The following is a 19,480-nucleotide window of genomic DNA, read 5'->3' as shown; positions in this document are numbered from 1 at the left end:
TTTTTTGAAGGAGTTAATAAACATGTGGATAAAGGTGAACCGGTAGATATAGTATACTTGGATTTTCAGAAGGCATTTGACAAAGTTCCTCATGAGAGGCTTCCTGGAAAAGTAAAAAGTCATGGGATAGGTGGCGATGTCCTTTCGTGGATTGCAAACTGGCTAAAAGACAGGAAACAGAGAGTAGGATTAAATGGGCAATTTTCTCAGTGGAAGGGAGTGGACAGTGGAGTGCCTCAGGGATCTGTATTGGGACCCTTACTGTTCAATATATTTATAAATGATCTGGAAAGAAATACGACGAGTGAGATAATCAAATTTGCAGATGACACAAAATTGTTCAGAGTAGTTAAATCACAAGCAGATTGTGATAAATTGCAGGAAGACCTTGTGAGACTGGAAAATTGGGCATCCAAATGGCAGATGAAATTTAATGTGGATAAGTGCAAGCTGATGCATATAGGGAAAAATAACCCATGCTATAATTACACAATGTTGGGTTCCATATTAGGTGCTACAACCCAAGAAAGAGATCTAGGTGTCATAGTGGATAACACATTGAAATCGTCGGTGCAGTGTGCTGCGGCAGTCAAAAAAGCAAACAGAATGTTGGGAATTATTAGAAAAGGAATGATGAATAAAACGGAAAATGTCATAATGCCTCTGTATCGCTCCATGGTGAGACCGCACCTTGAATACCGTGTACAATTCCGGCCGCCGCATCTCAAAAAAGATATAATTGCGATGGAGAAGGTACAGAGAAGGGCTACCAAAATGATAAAGGGAATGGAACAACTCCCCTATGAGGAAAGACTAAAGAGGTTAGGACTTTTCAGCTTGGAGAAGAGATGACTGAGGGGGGATATGATAGAGGTGTTTAAAATCATGAGAGGTCTAGAACGGGTAGATGTGAATCGGTTATTTACTCTTTCGGATAGTAGAAAGACTAGGGGGCACTCCATGAAGTTAGCATGGGGCACATTTAAAACTAATTGGAGAAAGTTCTTTTTTACTCAACGCACAATTAAACTCTGGAATTTGTTGCCAGAGAATGTGGTTCATGCAGTTAGTATAGCTGTGTTTAAAAAAGGATTGGATAAGTTCTTGGAGGAGAAGTCCATTACCTGCTATTAAGTTCACTTAGAGAATAGCCACTGCCATTAGCAATGGTTACATGGAATAGACTTAGTTTTTGGGTACTTGCCAGGTTCTTATGGCCTGGATTGGCCACTGTTGGAAACAGGATGCTGGGCTTGATGGACCCTTGGTCTGACCCAGTATGGCATTTTCTTATGTTCTTATGTTAAATTTCTCACATGGAAGACTATCTTCCTCATAGCCATTACATCCGCTAGAAGGGTTAGTGAGTTACAAGCACTTGTCACGAACTCACCCTATACGAAATTCCTACATGACAGAGTGGTTCTCCGTACACATCCAAAATTCCTTCCCAAGGTAGTTACGGAATTCCACTTGAACCAATCAATATATTTATAAATGATTTGGAAAGAAATACGACGAGTGAGATAATCAAATTTGTAGATGACACAAAATTGTTCAGAGTAGTTAAATCACAAGCAGATTGTGATAAATTGAAGGAAGACCTTCTGAGACTGGAAAATTGGGCATCCAAATGGCAGATGAAATTTAATGTGGATAAGTGCAAGGTGATGCATATAGGGAAAAATAACCCATGCTATAATTACACAATGTTCGGGTTCCATATTAGGTGCTACAACCCAAGAAAGAGATCTAGGCGTCATAGTGGATAACACATTGAAATCGTCGGTTCAGTGTGCTGCGGAGTCAAAAAAGCAAACAGAATGTTGGGAATTATTAGAAAGGGAATGGTGAATAAAACAGAAAATGTCATAATGCCTCTGTATCGCTCCATGTTGCTTCACTACAAAATTACTCAGCCTCTAGCTTGCTAATCACCCATATGTGAGGACTAGCATTCTGCTTGTCCTGTGAGAAAGCAAATGTTGCTTACCTGTAACAGGTGTTCTCACAGGACAGCAGGATTTTAGTCCTCACGAAACCCACCCGACGCCCCACGGTGTTGGGTTCGTAACGTTTTGTTGTTTTATTTTTTCGGCACTGCCTGTAGCTATCAAATAAGACTGAAGGGGGACCCTGCTGGCTGCAGGGTTAGTGCCATGCTGGGCATGCCCAGTAGGGGCCAGTCAAAGTTCTGGAGTGTGGAAAACATGGGATTCAGTCAACCTATAATGTTTGAGGTGGCATTCGTGAATCTCTGCCATTGGGATAGAGGCATGCAGACTTGCCTGGGTGCACACCTCTGATCTCCATCCAGAGATGCAGGTATGACTGGCTGACTTGCCGTGCCCTGGAGAGAATTTCTTTGGACACCGTGTTAAGGATGTAATGGCAGGTGTACGTGTTCACTGTGCAATGCTCCAGACCCACCCTTCTCTTTTAGGAAATATTCAAGATTGGGGTAAGGAAAGTACTTTTTCTACCTGAGGAAGGCACTATCCTCTGCTCACTGTCCTGTGCTCAGTAGGCCCCTCCCACTCTTCCCAGGCAGCAGAGGGCATCTAAACCCCAGATGGCATCCCATCCAACACCTGGGATGGGGTTTTGACTGGACCACAGAGAGCATAGTCAGGTTCCAGTACCTGTGCCAGAGGACCTTCCTGTTGGGGGCAGACTTGAGTTCTATGTGAATTTATGGCCCAGTATAACTTTGGACCGAAAAAGCAGGAGGGTAGGCTATCTAAAAAAGTCGTTTGAGCAAACAATGGAGGTTAGACGCCAAAGAAATGTCCAAGTGTAACTTTTATTGGAAATGGAGACCAATGTGCCACTCAACGCATCATAAAGCTCTTCTCCCTCTTAATGGCTAGAGTGGGTGAGCCTATTCCACCAGAGTAGAGAGGGTGGGGATTTACTCCAGGTACTTCCTGATTCCAAAGAAAACAGGGGGACTCCATCCCACCCTACACCTAAGGGCCTTGAACAAGTTCTTGAAAAGAGAAAAGTTCAAGATAATTTTCCTGGGCACGTTGATCCCCTTTCTGCAAAAAGTAGATTGGCTATGCTCATTCCATCCAAAGGACACCTACACTCACATTGAGTTATGCCTTGGTCACAGGAAGTATCTCAGATTCATCATGGGAAACCATCACCTCCAATATGGTGTTCTACTTCTTGGGCTTGTGTCCACCCCATGTATCTTCATGAAATACTTTGCTATGGTGGCGGTGCACATGTTTCCCTATCTAGCTGATTAGCTGGTCAAGAGCACATCTCGGATAGGAGCCAAGGAATCCATGTTTTTGACCATCCAGGTGGTGGAGTTACTAAGGTTCATCAACAGCTATCTCAGGTCTCACCTTAGCCCATCACTTCAAATAGAGTTAATTGGAGTTCTGTTAGATACAATTCAGGCTCAAGCCTTCCTCCCACCGCAATGGGCCACCACCCTGTTGGCAATAGTGGAGGAAGTCCATGAAAGTCAGCAGACATCAGCTTGGCACATGTTTGAGGTTGTTGGGCCACATGGCCACAGCCATTCATGTTACTCCCATGCCACCTCTGTACATGAGAAGAACCCTATAAAATTTCAGGTTGCAGTGTCTACACGCCAGTCAGGACCTTAGGGATTGAATCCAGGTCACTCCACCACTCAGTGACATGCTGTCCTGATGGCAGAAAAATCCTAATCTGTTTGGGGTGTTCCCTTCCAAATTCCTCAGATTCAAATCTTCCTGATCATAGATGCATCCAAGGGAGGTTGGAGAGCTTGTGTAGATAGGCTTTACATTCAGTGCTCTTGGTACACTCAGGATAAACTTCCTGGAACTGTGGGCAATTCAGTACTCTCTATGGGCTTTCAGAATTCAACTGTTCAACAAAGTTGTCCTCATCCAGACAGAAAATCAAATGGCGATGTATTACATCAAAAAGTACAGAGGTTTAGGCTCATATCTCCCGCGTCATGAAGCAGTCCAGTTGTGGACCTGGGCTATCTCTCAGAGAATGGTGCACAGGGCCACCTACGTGGCCGGTTTGGAGAACAGGTTGGCGGACAGACTGAGTCCGTTCTTTAGACCCTCTGAATGGTCCCTCGTAAAAGCAGTAGTGAATCAGATTTTCCACCTCTGGGGCACCCTGTGGGTGAATCTGTTCACAGCTCTTTGGAACAGAAAGGTCTCTCTTCTGCTCCACACGCAGAGCTCACAGCAAGCTAGCTTCTGATGCTTTTGCCCTTCTTTTGGAGCAAGGACTTTCATATGTGTATCCTGCAGTTCCACTGGCAACCAAAAGCCAGGAGAGATCTAGTTTTTGATCCTTCGATGTCTGCTCTTTCTGTCATTGTGAATCAGAATTTTTATGTTCAGATTTTAAAACATGCTCGCATGAGGGGAAAACCTGTTTTTCCAAATAGTCCACCAGTTTACCCAGTTTATATTGAGGTCTTCAAGACCCCACTAGTTCTTCATCCTGCAAGCCCCTTACTTGATCCCAAATCCTCATGCTGTGCTAAATGCCCTAAAACTCGAGATCTCCAGACTTGCTCCTTATCAGGACCGAAGTAAAGTTGTGCAGATAACAAGCCAACTCACACCATTGTCAGCTTTTTTAAAATGTGGACTTAAGCATATAAGTCTTGGCCCCACCCGGAACACCCATGACCTGCCCCTATTCCACCCTCTTCTTCTTGATGTGCGCACAGATATGTATGTGCATACTTTGTGGCTTCTTAATATGCATGTTGCTCATGTAAGGCCCGCATGTGTTCTTATGAGGTTGTTTTTGCGCAAACAATGCTTTTCAAATCAACCTGTCAACCAGCTAATTCATTCAGCTACCTCTGAGTATTGGAGTTAGCCAGTTGGCTCAGCCAGCTAAATCAACTCCTCCCAGTTATGCCCCTGGACTACCCCAACTTATCCAGCTAAATTCTAGCCTCCTAACTTAGTAGCTGGCTAGAATTTAGTCAGATAAGGGCTGAATATAGCTAGGTAAGTCATTTAGATGGATAACTTTTATGTTAAAACAATCAAAAGTAAACTCTCAAATAGATATTTGGAGCGGTGGTGACAGCCGTATCAATAATCAACCACTAAGGCAATTTTCTGCCACACAGATTATGATGTAAACATAGACACCAAAGGTGAAACAGAATTTTTTCACTCTCATTAACTGACCTCATACATGGGCATATTTGTTTCACCTTTGGTGTCTATGTTTACTTCATAATCTGTGTGGCGGAACAGTTGCCTTAGTGGTTGATAACTATTATATTATCCATCTAAATGGCTTTTGAATATGGATCTCTTTGTTTTTGGGGGGAAAAAAGTGCTTAAAGAAAAAAGTACAGAACACAGTACAAAATGAAATTGAAACTAGCATCGCATGGCATGGGATCATCATGCATTAAAATAGTTTACTAGCAATTATAAAGAGATCTTCATGTAAATTATGCACGTTTGAAACAGTTTTATCCGTAAAAGACTGATCATTAAACAACCAAGATAAGATGTTCTTTCTGTTACTACTAGCACATGAGTAAAAATATCTGATTTTCTTTTCTTTCTTTTCATTTAGCTCGCCTGGGAGTATGGGATACCATTTTTTGAGACCAGTGCCAAAAATAATATAAATATTGACCAAGCGTTTTCAGTTTTGGTTGAGGGAATATTTGGCAAGGTATGTTTGCAACTTGTCTGTTTTTATTGAATGTTTGTTTCTAAAAAGGCCAATCAAAAACAGCAGCAAAAACTGATCACTATGATGCTTAGGGTACTGATGGCATGTTTAGGCTAGTGCCCCACATACTAAGCACCAAGTGCAAAGCAACACAAGTGCTTTTTAGCTCATAGTCAGGCACAATAAAATTTCTCCAACAACAAGCAGGCATGTATTACCATAATGCATGGGTGATGTCATCCAACAGCACCAACACAGACCCACCTGTCAGAGCTTGGTAAAGTCTGTACTGAGTGATCTTGGGAATCCTCGGGCACACATACTGCCTCATAAGCCCCTTGCTTTGTCTGAGTTACTGCATGGTTGTGTTCCCGGTCTCTCTCTCCTACCACCGTTTGTTTTGTGGTCATTTTTATTGATCTAATTTTTCTGTCACTACATTGGGCTTTTTTTCAAGCTACTGCCTGGGCAGCCCTTCAGCAGACTTTTTCAGTTCTGCAAAATGAAAAAAAAAAGTGTGAAATGGAGAATTGTGGGGTTAAGAAGCTTGCTGTCAGTGCCTTCAAGACCTGAATTTCTGCAGACTGTATCTCCATCTCAGATTGTCATTCAGTTTGCTATTTCTGCCTGGAGCTGGATTATGACTGCTAACTGCTACAGTGATGGTAGGATGTCCCCATAGGTACAAAAACCCCACTTCTAGAAAATGGAGACTGTGCTCCTCAACCGAAGGTTAGGCATCGACAGACTCTCAGCACAGAAATTGAAGCAGGATGCATCTCTCACTCCTGCAAGATTCCCTCTGTCCCCTCTGAGACATCAGTTCTATCTTGGTTCAGCAGTGGCATGGCCTGCTCCATTAGGAGTGGCAAGGAAGTACGATGTCTAGGCAGAGGCTAGGTATCTTGAAGAGGTTGGTTTTGCTGGAGCTGCTGTCTTCTGCCAGAAGGAGCTTCTTTTCTCCGTGGGCTGAGCCTTTGGGTGAAGGCAGCCACCAGGACTTCCCATTTTTCTCCTTATGCGAGAGGTTCATGTCTATCATGGTCCTTCATGATGAGATGTGATTTTTTTTCTTGCAGGTCAACCATACCATCCAAGGGTGTCCCCTTTGCATGACTATGACTCCTAGAGAATGTTGTTTCTGCCTTGTGCTCATAGAAAAGCATTTTGGTATATAATAGTTTGGCCCATCAGTATCATCATTGAAGGCATCGACATCAAGGGACCAGAGAGCTGTATTGACTGACTGCAGTGCATTGACATTACAGCATTGATCCCCCAAAAAGAGCCAAGGGACTGGACTGTTGTCTATCCCCTCTCACCCAAGGAAGGCAAAAGGTTTGACTTTTTTGGTTCTAGCATTGAAGGAGGTCAGATGGCATGCATTGGGTGAAGGCCAAGAAACATTAGGGTCAGTTTCTGATACACAATAACAGGAGCAGGGATATTCTGGTGGCAGCCTTGAGTATCCTGAAGTATTCCCATAGTGAGAAAAGCTCATCCTCTGTACCATACACCTCTGGTATCACAGGCAGATGTGGCCTCCTCTCATGGCTCCCAGGCTGTGTTGGTGTTGGCAGTCTTTGTGGAGGAGCTAGATAGGAAAATCCAGCAGGCTTTGGACAGAAAGTTGTAGAGCATCAATGCCCCTGCAAAAAGGACATACAGCCAATACTGGAATCCCTGCTGACACTTGGCAGATTGACACCAAGGCCTTTCCCAGAGGAGAATCAACATCGATGACCTTTCCAGTGATGGTAATTTCTAGCTTATCAGGGGAGGAAACTTTCCTGAGACACAAGAGTTTGTGTCTAAGGCCCCATAAACAAGCAATCCCCTTTTTGAGTCCTTGATTGTTAGCCAGTGTGAACTCCAGGTCCATGTCCCCAACCTACCAGTCAGGCTCAGAATCTGAATATTCCAAATTCTGAATATACTGGGGGTAGGGTTATGAAGACTGCTATGATTATGAGGAATCTACAGATCTCCCCTCCAACCTTCTTTTCCATGGGAAAAGAGAGAATCTCCTTCCGAGGACCTCTCCTTTGCCATCTTTCTCCATTTGCAACCAAAATGATAAAGGGGATGGAACAGCTCCCCTATGAGGAAAGGCTGACGAGGTTAGGGCTGTTCAGCTTGGAGAAGAGACGGCTGAGGGGGATATGATAGAGGTCTTTAAGATCATGAGAGGTCTTGAACGAGTAGATGTGACTCGGTTATGTACTTTCGAATAATAGAAGTACTAGGGGGCATTCCTTGAAGTTAGCAAGTAGCACATTTAAGACTAATCGGAGAAAATTCTTTTTCATTCAATGCACAATAAAGCTCTGGAATTTGTTGCCAGAGGATGTGGTTAGTGCAGTTAGTGTAGCTGGGCTCAAAAAAGGTTTGGATAAGTTCTTGGAGGAGAAGTCCATTAATGGCTATTAATCAATTTTACTTATGGAATAGCCAATGCTATTAATTGCATCAGTAGCATGGGTTCTTCTTAGTGTTTGGGTAATTGCCAGTTTTTTGTGGCCTGGTTTTGGCCTCTGTTGGAAACAGGATGCTGGGCTTGATGGACCCTTGGTCTGACCCAGCATGGCAATTTCTTATGTTCTTAATGGTGGAGGCCATTCCATTTACTTTACAGAAGGAGAGAGAGTCCAGAATGAAGATGCTAGATGTACTCCAGTTTCTGGGATCCTTTAATGATATCATAGCAATCCCCAGTCCATAAGATCCTTCAGGAGCTACAGATAAGGCTGTGGGAAAAACCCCTTTCTGTGGCTCCAGTGAACATGAAGGCAGACATGATATATGGTGTCCAGAAGACTCCAAGATTTGAGAAGCAGCAGCTGCCATACTAATGTGTGGTGGTTGAATTTGGTTCCAAGAAGTCCAGGGCCCATTCCTTGGTACCCCTAGTGAAGGATTCTCATGGTTTGATTAGTGATGTGCAATATTTTTGTTTCTAGAATAGTAATGATCAAGGCCTCACATTAATTCTACTTCTGTTTCTTAGCAGTGAATCTCAGAACAGTATTCTGATCTATTTGTTTCATAAGAAAGCTGAAATTCTTGTAGAATATCGATTTGACTTGACAAACTATACTGAAGTAACAAAGTATATTTTTTTTGTTTAATAGCACTGACAGTGAATACAGCACTTGTACAAGATAATTCATGTCTAAATTGTCCCTCCCCCAAAAGCGATTATAATCTAATTGAAACACACATTGACTTGTTTGAGGTCACATGGTGGGAGATAAATGAGCAGAAATTCAATCAGCGTCTCTAAGATTCATCAGATAACTACACTACCCTGCCAGCCCCCTGCAGCAATCAGACATGTTAGGAAGTAGTAACTACTAAAATATGGCACTGTATGATGATGATGATGATGATATTAATGATTTAAAGGCAGTAGGTTCTGATGTACAAATTTATACAAAATGTAATTTATTCTAGTAATTTTCATGGTGTCCATTCAGAAACCATGCAGTAGCATTAAAAAAAAAAGTCTGATATTTGTCAGAGGTTGTTTAAAACTAAACAAATATTTGAAATTAAAATATATTTTTAAAGTCCTTTCAAAGGAAAAATTGCAAGCCAAATTGGTTTTTCACTCCTGTCAGAAATTAGGAAGAAGGGACTGGCTACCCTGTACATTGATATTCAGTGACAAAAATATGCTACATAAATATTTGACTATACAGTTAAATGGTTGAGTATTTATTTATTTATCAGATTTTCTACACTGTCGTTCAGATGAGCCATAACAATGGTTTGCAGCTTATTAAAATACATAGGAAAAATACATACAAAGCTAATAGACAATTAACACCTAAACTATCAATTATAACTGGAATAAAAGAAAATTATTGTAAAATAGTTAAAAGGGATAAAACAAATAAAAAGATTAAAATAAGGAATGTTACCCAAAGCAGACAGTATCTAGGATGTTGAGGGGCAGATGAGAAGCCAACTTGTAGATTTTAAAACAGGTCTCTTGTTGCTTGTTTTACAGAAAGCATCTCTGCAACTTGCCACCAATGTGGTGACTCTGAGGGAAAGAAAGAGAAAAGATGCCTGCTGCAACACATGAGACACCTCCTGCTAGAAGACAACATGCTGGATATTCTAAAAAGGGCATGTCAGAACTGACATGGACCTGCATCCTCTGATTTTGCTAAAGCAAAACATTTCTGGATCATTGAATTCTCAACAGTCGTTCTGCCTTACTGATTCGGATCTAGACTTCTCATTCTTGTACATTTATATTGTGTGTTTGTTGTGTAAGTCATTTTTTATCTATATTTAATTTTTGGGAAGGGGAACAAAGTTAAATCATTTCTTCCTCTTTGATTTTCCTTTCACAGCATTACCTCGTATGATACTTTTAGAAGTATCTGTCACAACTTGAGTAATGCAGGTAGGAAGGGTTTTTTAAAGAAAGCATCGTAAAAGTGTGTCTTCTGTAATCTGTTCATACAGAGCACCTCTTCTCTCTTTTTTTAAATTTTAGTACTAGTTTGGCAGGTACAATATAATTCTTGACTCTGCCCTAAGGGTTATGAAGTTGTAGGTTTGTTTGTTTTTTCCTAACCTCTTTCTATGCACTTCTGGCTCCTAAAGGTTAGGTGATCATGGCCCCCACTATGTTTCATGACAGAATACTGCAGAAGTTTTGCCATTGCCTTCTGCAATCCACAACACCTGGTGGACCTCTAGCCCGGCCTCTCTCTGTTTAGCTTCTGAGATCCAACAAGTTCAGGCTTTCCCCAGCAAGTGTTGCTGAAGCAAGTACAGTCCACAACATGAATAACCAAGACTCCATTGTCTTGGTGGATTACTGATATTTTATGAAAGTCCTGATGAAAAGGGTTTACCCACTGAGTTAGATCAATGAATACAATATTAAATTCCCTCACTTATTAAGTTAAATAAACTGGGTCTCAGATGGATATCTCCATTTAAAAGTATCCATATTATGTTGCCTCGCTTGTATGTGTTTTTATCTTGGGATAACATAAAAGTGGGTGGGGGTGGAATATGGCTTTTGTTTGTTACACAGAGAAAAAGACAGGTCAGTATACTTGCAGTTTTTAACTCTTTGCGGTCCTAGGAAGATGAATAAGAATAAACATTGTTACAATGATCAGAAGTGTTGTTAGCTATTAGAAAGACTCATCTTGTATCCTTTAAGTCATTATTTTCAGTTTCTTGTTGATCTTATCTAATTCTCACAGGACAAGCAGGATGGTAGTCCTCACATATGGATGACATCATCAGGATGGAGCCCAATCACGGAAAACTTTTGTCAAAGTTTCTAGAACTTTGACAAAAAGTTGTACCTAGGCATGCCCAGCACAGCACCAACCCTGCATCCAGCAGGGGTCCCCCTTCAGTCTTCTTTTTTCTGCACAGCAGTAGCCATGCAGGTTAAGGAGCTCTTCAGATATTCCTGACAGGAATTTTCCTCACGGAACTTCTTCAAGAAAATTTCAATATTTTTACCCCACAGGGGTCCCCTTATCGATAACTTTACTCCGTGGTCAAACGGTAAGTTTTTTACCTGCTTGCGGTTGATTCCCTTAGAGGTTTTCCCTTGCGGTTTACCGGCCATTGACCGCACCGTGGCTAAATTTTGTCGAGATCATGGCATCGGGTATCCGTCAGTGCCCCAACTGCACTTGAACAATGTCCATCACTGACCCTCATATTTATTTATTTATTTATTTATTTTTAGTTTTTATATAACCGACGTTCCTGTATAATATACATATCACACCGGTGTACAAGGAAGTAAAACTGTCGCCTCGAGGGCGGCTTACATTACATATGTTCTGCATGATGTGTTTGGGGTCTGACCATGATGTCCTAACTTGCACCAAATGTGCCCAAATGACACCAAAAGGTCGCAAGGCTCGGCTGGAGAAGATGGAACTTCTCTTTCAGTCTAAAACCCCGACTCCATCGATAGCTTCGACGTCATCCGAACCAATGCCGTCTACTTCGCGCCAGCACCGTGAAATCGCTGCTGCCCAACCGGCTTCAACGACTCTGCGGTTGTTGACTCCTTCTGTCTCTCCGTGGGAAAAGGATCAGGGAGAGCATCGTGAAAAACGACACCGCCATCGAAAAGCTCAGGCCACGATACAGGCAAGCCCTTGGCATCGACGTCGTCTGAGCCACTGACAAAGAAATCCCGTCCAGAAAACGCCCCATCCTCTTCTGTGTCTGGATCACCGAGGCGTTCCCCACCTGGACAGGTGCCGGGAGCCGTGACTCCACTGTCACCGGTGGACCCTCTGGCTACGCCAGTGCTGCCTCCTACTCTGGAACCAGGGCTCCACGCTCCAGGTTTCCACGAGGAATTGGATCGGATGATCCAAGAGGCCATCAGAAAAGCACTCCAGGGGTTCAAACCTCCATCGATACTGCTGCCAGTTCCTGAGCTGGTCACTGACCTGATCCCCATGGCTCTTGCACCACTACTGGCCAGAATGGATGCTTTAATCGGTGCCTTTCCACCGGTGGATCCGAGGGAACCGGTGGCCCCGATTCCTTCCACACCGATACCCTTATCGTCCGGTGTTTCTTCTTCATCTATCTCCAGTCCGCCTTTTGGAGTGCTGCCACCGACGCATCCATCAATGTCACCGATTCCATTGGTGCCTCTGTCGATGCCTACGAAGCCTCCATCGATACCTTCAGTGCCTAGGCCTGGACCTTCAGGATTAGCACCGTTTCTCCCATCTGATGATCCCATGGGAGCTGGTGACGAGCCTTATGATCCCTGGACTGATGACACGTCCCAGGACACTGATGATCTATCTTCAGAGCCCTCTCCTCCTGATGAAAGAAGACATTCTCCTCCAGAGGACTTGTCTTTCATTAATTTTATAAAGGAGATGTCTGAAACAATTCCATTTCAGCTTCAGACAGAAGAGAACTCCAGGCACAAGATGCTGGAAGTACTCCAGTTCATTGATGCTCCCAAGGAAATCATGTCTATTCCAGTACATGAGATCCTTATTGATCTATGTACCACCTGTCAATCGCAAGACAGATGCTACTTACCTACAGTCTGCTCCTGGTTTTCAACGATCTCAGCTAGGTCATTACTCAGTGGTTGTGAAGTCAGCCCAGAGAAGAGCAAGATGGTCCAAACCTCATTCTTCTATACCTCCAGGAAAAGAATAAAAGTCCCTGGATGCATTGGGCAGTCATGTTGTTCCTGGTTCAATGCTAATTTCTCACATTGCTTCCTACCAATTGAACATGACACAGTACAATAGGGACCTGTTCAAAAAGATCCAAGATTCTTCTGAATCTCTACCGGAACAGTTTCAGGACCAGCTTCAAACCCTTGCTCAAAAAAGGTCTAGATGCTGGCAAGCATGAGGTCCGTGCTGCATATGACATCTTCGACACTGCCTCTAGAATCTCTGCAGCAGGAATAAGTGCAAGAAGATGGGCGTGGCTCAAGTCTTCAGACCAGAAGTACAGGATAGGTTAGCTGACTTACCCTGTGCTGGGGATAATCTTTTCGGAGAAAAGATTCAAGAAACAGTGGCGCAGCTCAAGGACCACCCTGAGGCTCTCCGCCAACTCTCCTTAGTACCTTCTGATTACTCTTCCTCTTCCAAGAGGTTTTTCAGAAGAGACTCCAAGAGGCCTGTGTATAAACCAAGGAGATATTACCCTCCAGCTTCCAGCGGTTGTCCCTCCAGGCCTTACCAGAAAGGCCAATCCAGACAACCTCGGACCCAAAAGACACAGCCAGCCCCTCAGCCGGGCCCAGCGTCCAGATTTTTACTACTTACTGAGAGCAGTGCCCAGCCTCATCTCCCTTCAGTACCAGTAGGAGATCGATTGTTCCACTTCATCAACATGTGGCACACAGTCACGATAGATCAGTGGGTACTAGCTGTAGTGACTCAAGGTTAGCACCTCAACTTCCTCACCATTCCACCGGATCCCCACCTCGGCTGACGTGGGAAACATCCGACCATTCTCATCTTCTCAATCAGGAAGTTTCCATCCTCCTCAAGTCCCAGGCAATAGAACCAGTACCCTTCTCCCAGCAGGGCCGTGGATTCTATTCCCGGTATTTTCTAATCCCCAAAAAGTCAGGTGGTGTTTACCTAATACTGGACCTTCGTGCCTTAAACAAATACCTACAAATAGAGAAGTTCAAGATGGTAACCTTGGGTTCTCTACTTCCCCTTCTGCAAAGGGAAGACTGGCTCTGCTCTCTAGACCTCCAGGACGCTTACACGCACATCTCAATCACTCCATCACATCGCAGATTCCTGCGGTTCCTAGTAGGCCCAAAGCACTTCCAGTATCAAGTGTTGCCATTCGGCCTAGCATCTGCCCCACGAGTCTTCAAGTGTCTCATCGTGGTAGCAGCCTATCTCAGGACTCAAGGTGTCCACGTCTACCCCTGTCTCATTGATTGGTTGATCAGGGCTCCCACACATCAAACTGCGCTGATGTCCCTACATCTCACTTTGCATACCGTGATCTCCCTAGGGTTCCTCATAAACTATCTGAAATCCAGGCTAGTTCCATCTCAAACCCTATTTTTCATAGGAGCTGACTTGAACACTTTAAAAGCGAAAGCCTTCCTACCCCGGGATCAGGCTCTCACTCTCGCTTCTCTGGCCCTGCACACTCAACTGCATGTCACTTTCTGATCTTACTGGGTCATTTGGCCTCCTCGGTGCATGTCACTCCAATGGCTCGCCTTGCCATGAGAGTAATGCTGTGGACTCTAAAATCGCAGTGGATTCAGTCTTCTCAGTCAATGTCCACCATTGTCCACATCACCAACCAGCTCCGCTTCTCACTGGCTGGGTGGATAAACCAATCCAATCTTCTTCAAGGCCTTCCATTTCAGGTTGCAGAACCTCAAATAACCTTGACAACAGATGCCTCCAACCTCGGCTGGGGTGCACATGTTGCAAACCTGCAAACTCACGGCATCTGGTCTCCAGAGGAAGCCAAACACCAGATAAATTTCCTAGAGCTTCGGGCAATCAGATATGCTCTCAGGGTCTTTCCGGATTACCTCACCAACAAGGTCATCCTGATTCAAACAGACAACGAGGTGGCCATGTGGGTACATCAACAAGCAAGGGGGAGCGGGCTCCTACCTCCTATGTCAGGAAGCTGCACAGATATGGGCGGAGGCCCTTTCCCACTCGATGTGCCTCAGGGCCACCTCCTTGCCGGGAGTGGACAATGTGTTGGCAGACAAGCTGAGTCACACCTTTCAACCGCACAAGTGGTCTCTCAACCCCTCAGTAGCGAACTCCATCTTCCAACAATGGGGTGATCCTCAAATAGACCTCTTTGCGTCACCTCAAAATCGCAAAGTAGACAACTTCTGCAGCCAACTCTATCAGCCAAGAAGCGTGTTCTCCCTATCCTGGGCAATCGGTCTCCTATATGCATTCCCTCCACTTCCACTTCTCTCGAAGACTCTCATGAAGTTACGTCGGGACAAGGGAACCATGATCCTGATAGCACCTCTCTGGCCATGCCAAGTGTGGTTTCCAATACTTCAGGATCTCTCCATTCGCAGGCACATTCCCTTGGGAAAAGACCCACTTCTAATCACTCAAAACGACAGGTGTTTAAGCCACCCCAATCTTCAAGCCTTGTCCCTGACTACATGGATGTTGAAAGGTTAATCCTTCAGCCACTTAACCTTTCTGAACCAGTTTCCCGTGTCCTGATTGCTTCACGGAAGCCTTCCACGAGAAACTCTTATTCTTACAAATGGACCAGGTTTACGTCATGGTGCTCTTCTCAGTCCCTTGACCCCTTTACCTATCCAATCATGAAGTTTCTGGACTATCTCTGGCATTTGTCAGAGTCAGGTCTAAAAACTTCCTCCATCAGGATGCATGTCGGTGTGGTAGCCACCTTCCATAAAGGTATCGGGGATGTTCCCATATCAGTACAACCCCTTGTCACACGTTTTTTGAAGGGCTTGCTTCACCTCAAGCCTCCTCTGTGTCCTCCGGCCCCTTCTTGGTACCTCACCCTAGTTTTGGGTCGGCTCATGAAACCACCATTCGAGCCTCTTCAATCCTGTGACCTTCGATATCTCACATGGAAAGTAATTTTCCTTTTGGCAATCACTTCCGCTCGCAGAGTTAGAGAATTACAGGCTCTAGTTACCTATCCGCCTTACACTAAACTTCTGCAGGACCGAGCAGTACTCCACACTCACCCTAAATTCTTATCTAAGGTAGTTTCGGATTGTCACCTCAATCAATCCATCATACTACCTACCTTTTTTCCCAGGCCCCATTCCAATCCAGGAGAGCAGGCTCCTCATACCCTTGACTGTAAATGGGCTCTAGCGTTCTACCTAGACCGTACAGCTGCCCACAGGAAGAGCACTCAATTTTTTTGTCTCTTTCCATCCTATCAAATTGGGGAAGCCTGTAGGTAAACAGACTTTCTCCTCCTGGTTGGCAGACTGCATATCCTTTTGGTATCAGCAAGCGGGCATTCCACTTCAAGACCATGTTAAAGCACACTCTGTGAGGGCCATGGCGACTTCAGTAGCACACCTACGCTCGATGCCACTTCCTGACATTTGCAGGGCTGCCACCTGGAGTTCTCTCCATACCTTTACAGCCCATTATTGCTTAGATAAAGCCGGAAGACAAGATTCCATCTTCGGCCAGTCTGTCTTGCGCAACCTATTTACAACGTGACGTACCAACACCCTTCCACCTGCCCGGTGGGGTTCAGGATGCCCTCGGCCAAATTTCATCCCAGGTCTAGTGCTTTGCACGCCTGCGTACATTTGGTGCATATTCGGACATCCTCAGCTCGGTACTCACCCATAGGTGAGGACTACCATCCTGCTTGTCCTGTGAGAAAGCAAATGTTGCTTACCTGTAACAGGTGTTCTCACAGGACAGCAGGATGTTAGTCCTCACGAAACCCGCCCGCCGCCCCGCGGTGTTGGGTTCATAACGTTTTCTTATTTTATTTTCGGCACTACCTGTAGCTTTTTAACAAGAATGAAGGGGGACCCCTGCTGGCTGCAGGGTTAGTGCCATGTTGGGCATGCCCAGTAGGGGCCAGTCAAAGTTCTAGAAACTGTGACAGAAGTGTTCCGTGATTGGACTCCATCCTGTGATGTCACCCATATGTGAGGACTAACATCCTGCTGTCCTGTGAGAACACCTGTTAGAGGTAAGCAACATTTGCTATTTGCATACAGTGCCTCCATTTAACAAATTTAAAATCCACTTCCTCCAAAATATGTCCTATACAGAGAACAAAAACAGTCATAATCATAAAACAGCAGAAATAAATTAACAAAAATAAAACAAGGCCTTCCTAAAACTTTTAATGTTATTCTCTCCCCTTAATTCAGCTGGTAAAGCATTCCATAAGGAAAAGCTCAAACAAGAGTAGATTGCAATTTATATTGTACACAAATATATCTCATGTATATTTATTGTGAATAGCCTGAAAATCAAGACCTGTTTGTAGCACCTGCGGACCAAGGTTGGCCACCCTTGAGCTAAGACATCTAGTTAATTACAGAACTTGTAGCCTATCAAACAGATTCAACTGCTAGTTTGAATTTGTTACCACAGTATAATCTAAATAGCTACGATTACTAGTGTGCTTCCCAGGTCCATTACATAGCTTGTCAGACAGACTCGGCTATGTGAGCATTTTCACTTTGCCATACATATTGACAACTGTAACACCCATCAGACGAGTACAGTGCTAAGAATGCATGATGCTAAATCATGCTTTCTGCTCTCTCCACTTTTCACAACTAAGGATCAACTGTGCTTATCCCATGTACTCTTAAACTCTCATTGGTTGTCTACTGTTCTGGGTAAATGAGTTCCCATACTTAATCTAACACCTTAAGAACATAAGAAATTGCCGTGCTGGGTCAGACCAAGGGTCCATCAAGGTCAGCATCCTGTTTCCAACAGAGGCCAAACCAGGCCACAAGAACCTGGCAATTACCCAAACACTAAGAAGATCCCATGCTACTGATGCAATTAATAGCAGTGGCTATTCCCTAAGTAAACTTGATTACCGGTAATAGCCGTTAATGGATTTCTCCTCCAAACATATTCAGCCTGGCTTCAAATGATAGAATGGGATCTTATAGATAGCCAGAATCAAGATATACATAGAAAATGCCTTGTGAGCACCAGGGGGTGGAGCAAGATGGAGGACGATCTCTAGTTCTTTGCAGAGCTGTGCTTTCTCTTCTTACCTTAGGTTCTTTATTCCTTTTTCTTTCATCAACATCATGGTGAAGAGGCAAAGTAAAGCACATCTATACTTAGCTGATCTGATGGTAGCTTCTACTCCTGGGCCTATCGAGTGGTTTATTCTCTGCAGGAATCCCAGCTGCTAGCCTCCATTGAACAGCCATTAGGAGAGATGGCAGGTGAAGGATTGCTGCCATTCACTTGGAATTGGACATCTCTCTCAGTCTGGAGGAACATTGGACAACAGCGTATCCAGGTGTGGAAAGCTTCTGTTTCTCTGAGCAGAAGTAGTCCCTGTTGAATGACATCACCCTGTCCAAGGGAAATGAGCAGAGTCTGGATAGAAACAAATGATGCAGCCTCGTTCAGCTGCCATAAAGCAAAGATGCTGATGACTAGGGAGACTGGGCTGCTGATGCAAAGAGTGGCAGTGGAAACTGGTCAAATTCTGTTTATGTAGTGAAACTCCCAAGTATTTACTTTGGAAGATATATTATTGGCTCTTGAACGTTTGGGAAAGACTCTTCAAGCAAATTGATCAAGTTTCTGCTAACTTATAGGATACAAATGTTAGACTTAAGCCTGGATTTTCAAAGGCCCGCGTGCTTAAAAACCGGGGTTTACACGTGTGGCTGGGCTTTGCGAGCATCACGCGCATTTTAAAACAGGCCCAGCCATGAGTGTAAATCCCGGTACATGCACAAGTGCTGGGTCCTGAAAAAGGGGCGTGTCAGGGGGCGGGGTCTGGCAGGACAGGAAGGAGGCCAGCCGGGACAGCAGCCATTAGCGGTTGTCTCAGGGAAGCATGCGCCGGAAGCCGGCCAACTCGTGGAAACAATTACTGCTCCTGAGGAGCAGTAAGTAGTGAAACAAAAAATGTAAGTAGATAGAAAGGGGTTAGGGGTTGGGGAGGAGAGGGGAAGAGGGAGGAGGGTGAGGTAGGGGGGAAGGGAACTGGGGGAGGCCCAATTGCATTGCTGCGCATATTAATCGAAAATTCACCTCTACCCCACGCACACCGCCTGCACATGGCCAAGGGATTTTATAACATACACCAGCATGCACATGTTATAAAATTGGTACGTGCATGTGCAAACACTGGGAACCACTCACACATGGATGAGCATGAGCTCCTTTTAAAATCGACCCCTTATGGTACAAAAGAAAGCAATGGAGGAGTACAATTAGAGGTTGGATACAGTCGAGAAAAATGATTTTTAAGTCCAAACTAACAAAGTTACTTTGGTGAAAGATTATACTGTAGTTACTGTAAGTTGGAAAACTTGGAGAATGTAGGAATCTGCAGTTGATCAATGTTTAAAAAATATTTTCCTGAGCTATTTATAATTCTGGTAAAGTCTTTACCCTCTATTGCAAGAGCTTTTTATTTTCTGCCTCCAAAGAAACAACTGCGAAGAGAAGATCAGGCCATTTTGTAACCTGTTGCAGCAGTTTGGATTTCCCAAACTTTCATGAAAATGCTGGTGAAATAAAAGTAAAGTTGGCAATATTGATCGTGAATCTGGTATTGTAAC

The 19,480-nt window shown here is 44.1% G+C and overlaps 1 protein-coding gene across 2 annotated transcripts in view; it reads left to right on the top strand.

Annotated features, from left to right (window-relative positions):
• Window positions 1-10,646, top strand: part of LOC115085325 (ras-related protein Rab-10-like) — a 93,630-nt gene extending 82,984 nt beyond the window's left edge. For both annotated transcript variants that reach the window (XM_029591201.1, XM_029591200.1), the window contains 2 exons: window positions 5,578-5,679; window positions 9,692-10,646. In XM_029591201.1, coding sequence (XP_029447061.1) covers window positions 5,578-5,679; window positions 9,692-9,769 — 180 coding nt within the window. In that variant the 3' untranslated portion in view covers window positions 9,770-10,646. The remainder of the gene's footprint in view (window positions 1-5,577; window positions 5,680-9,691) is intronic.
• The last annotated feature ends 8,834 nt before the right edge of the window (window positions 10,647-19,480 follow it).

Source organism: Rhinatrema bivittatum, chromosome 2 (genome assembly GCF_901001135.1).
Source record: "Rhinatrema bivittatum chromosome 2, aRhiBiv1.1, whole genome shotgun sequence".
In the NCBI taxonomy this organism is placed as follows: Eukaryota; Metazoa; Chordata; class Amphibia; order Gymnophiona; family Rhinatrematidae; genus Rhinatrema; species Rhinatrema bivittatum.
This window is presented reverse-complemented; position numbering and strand designations above follow the sequence as displayed.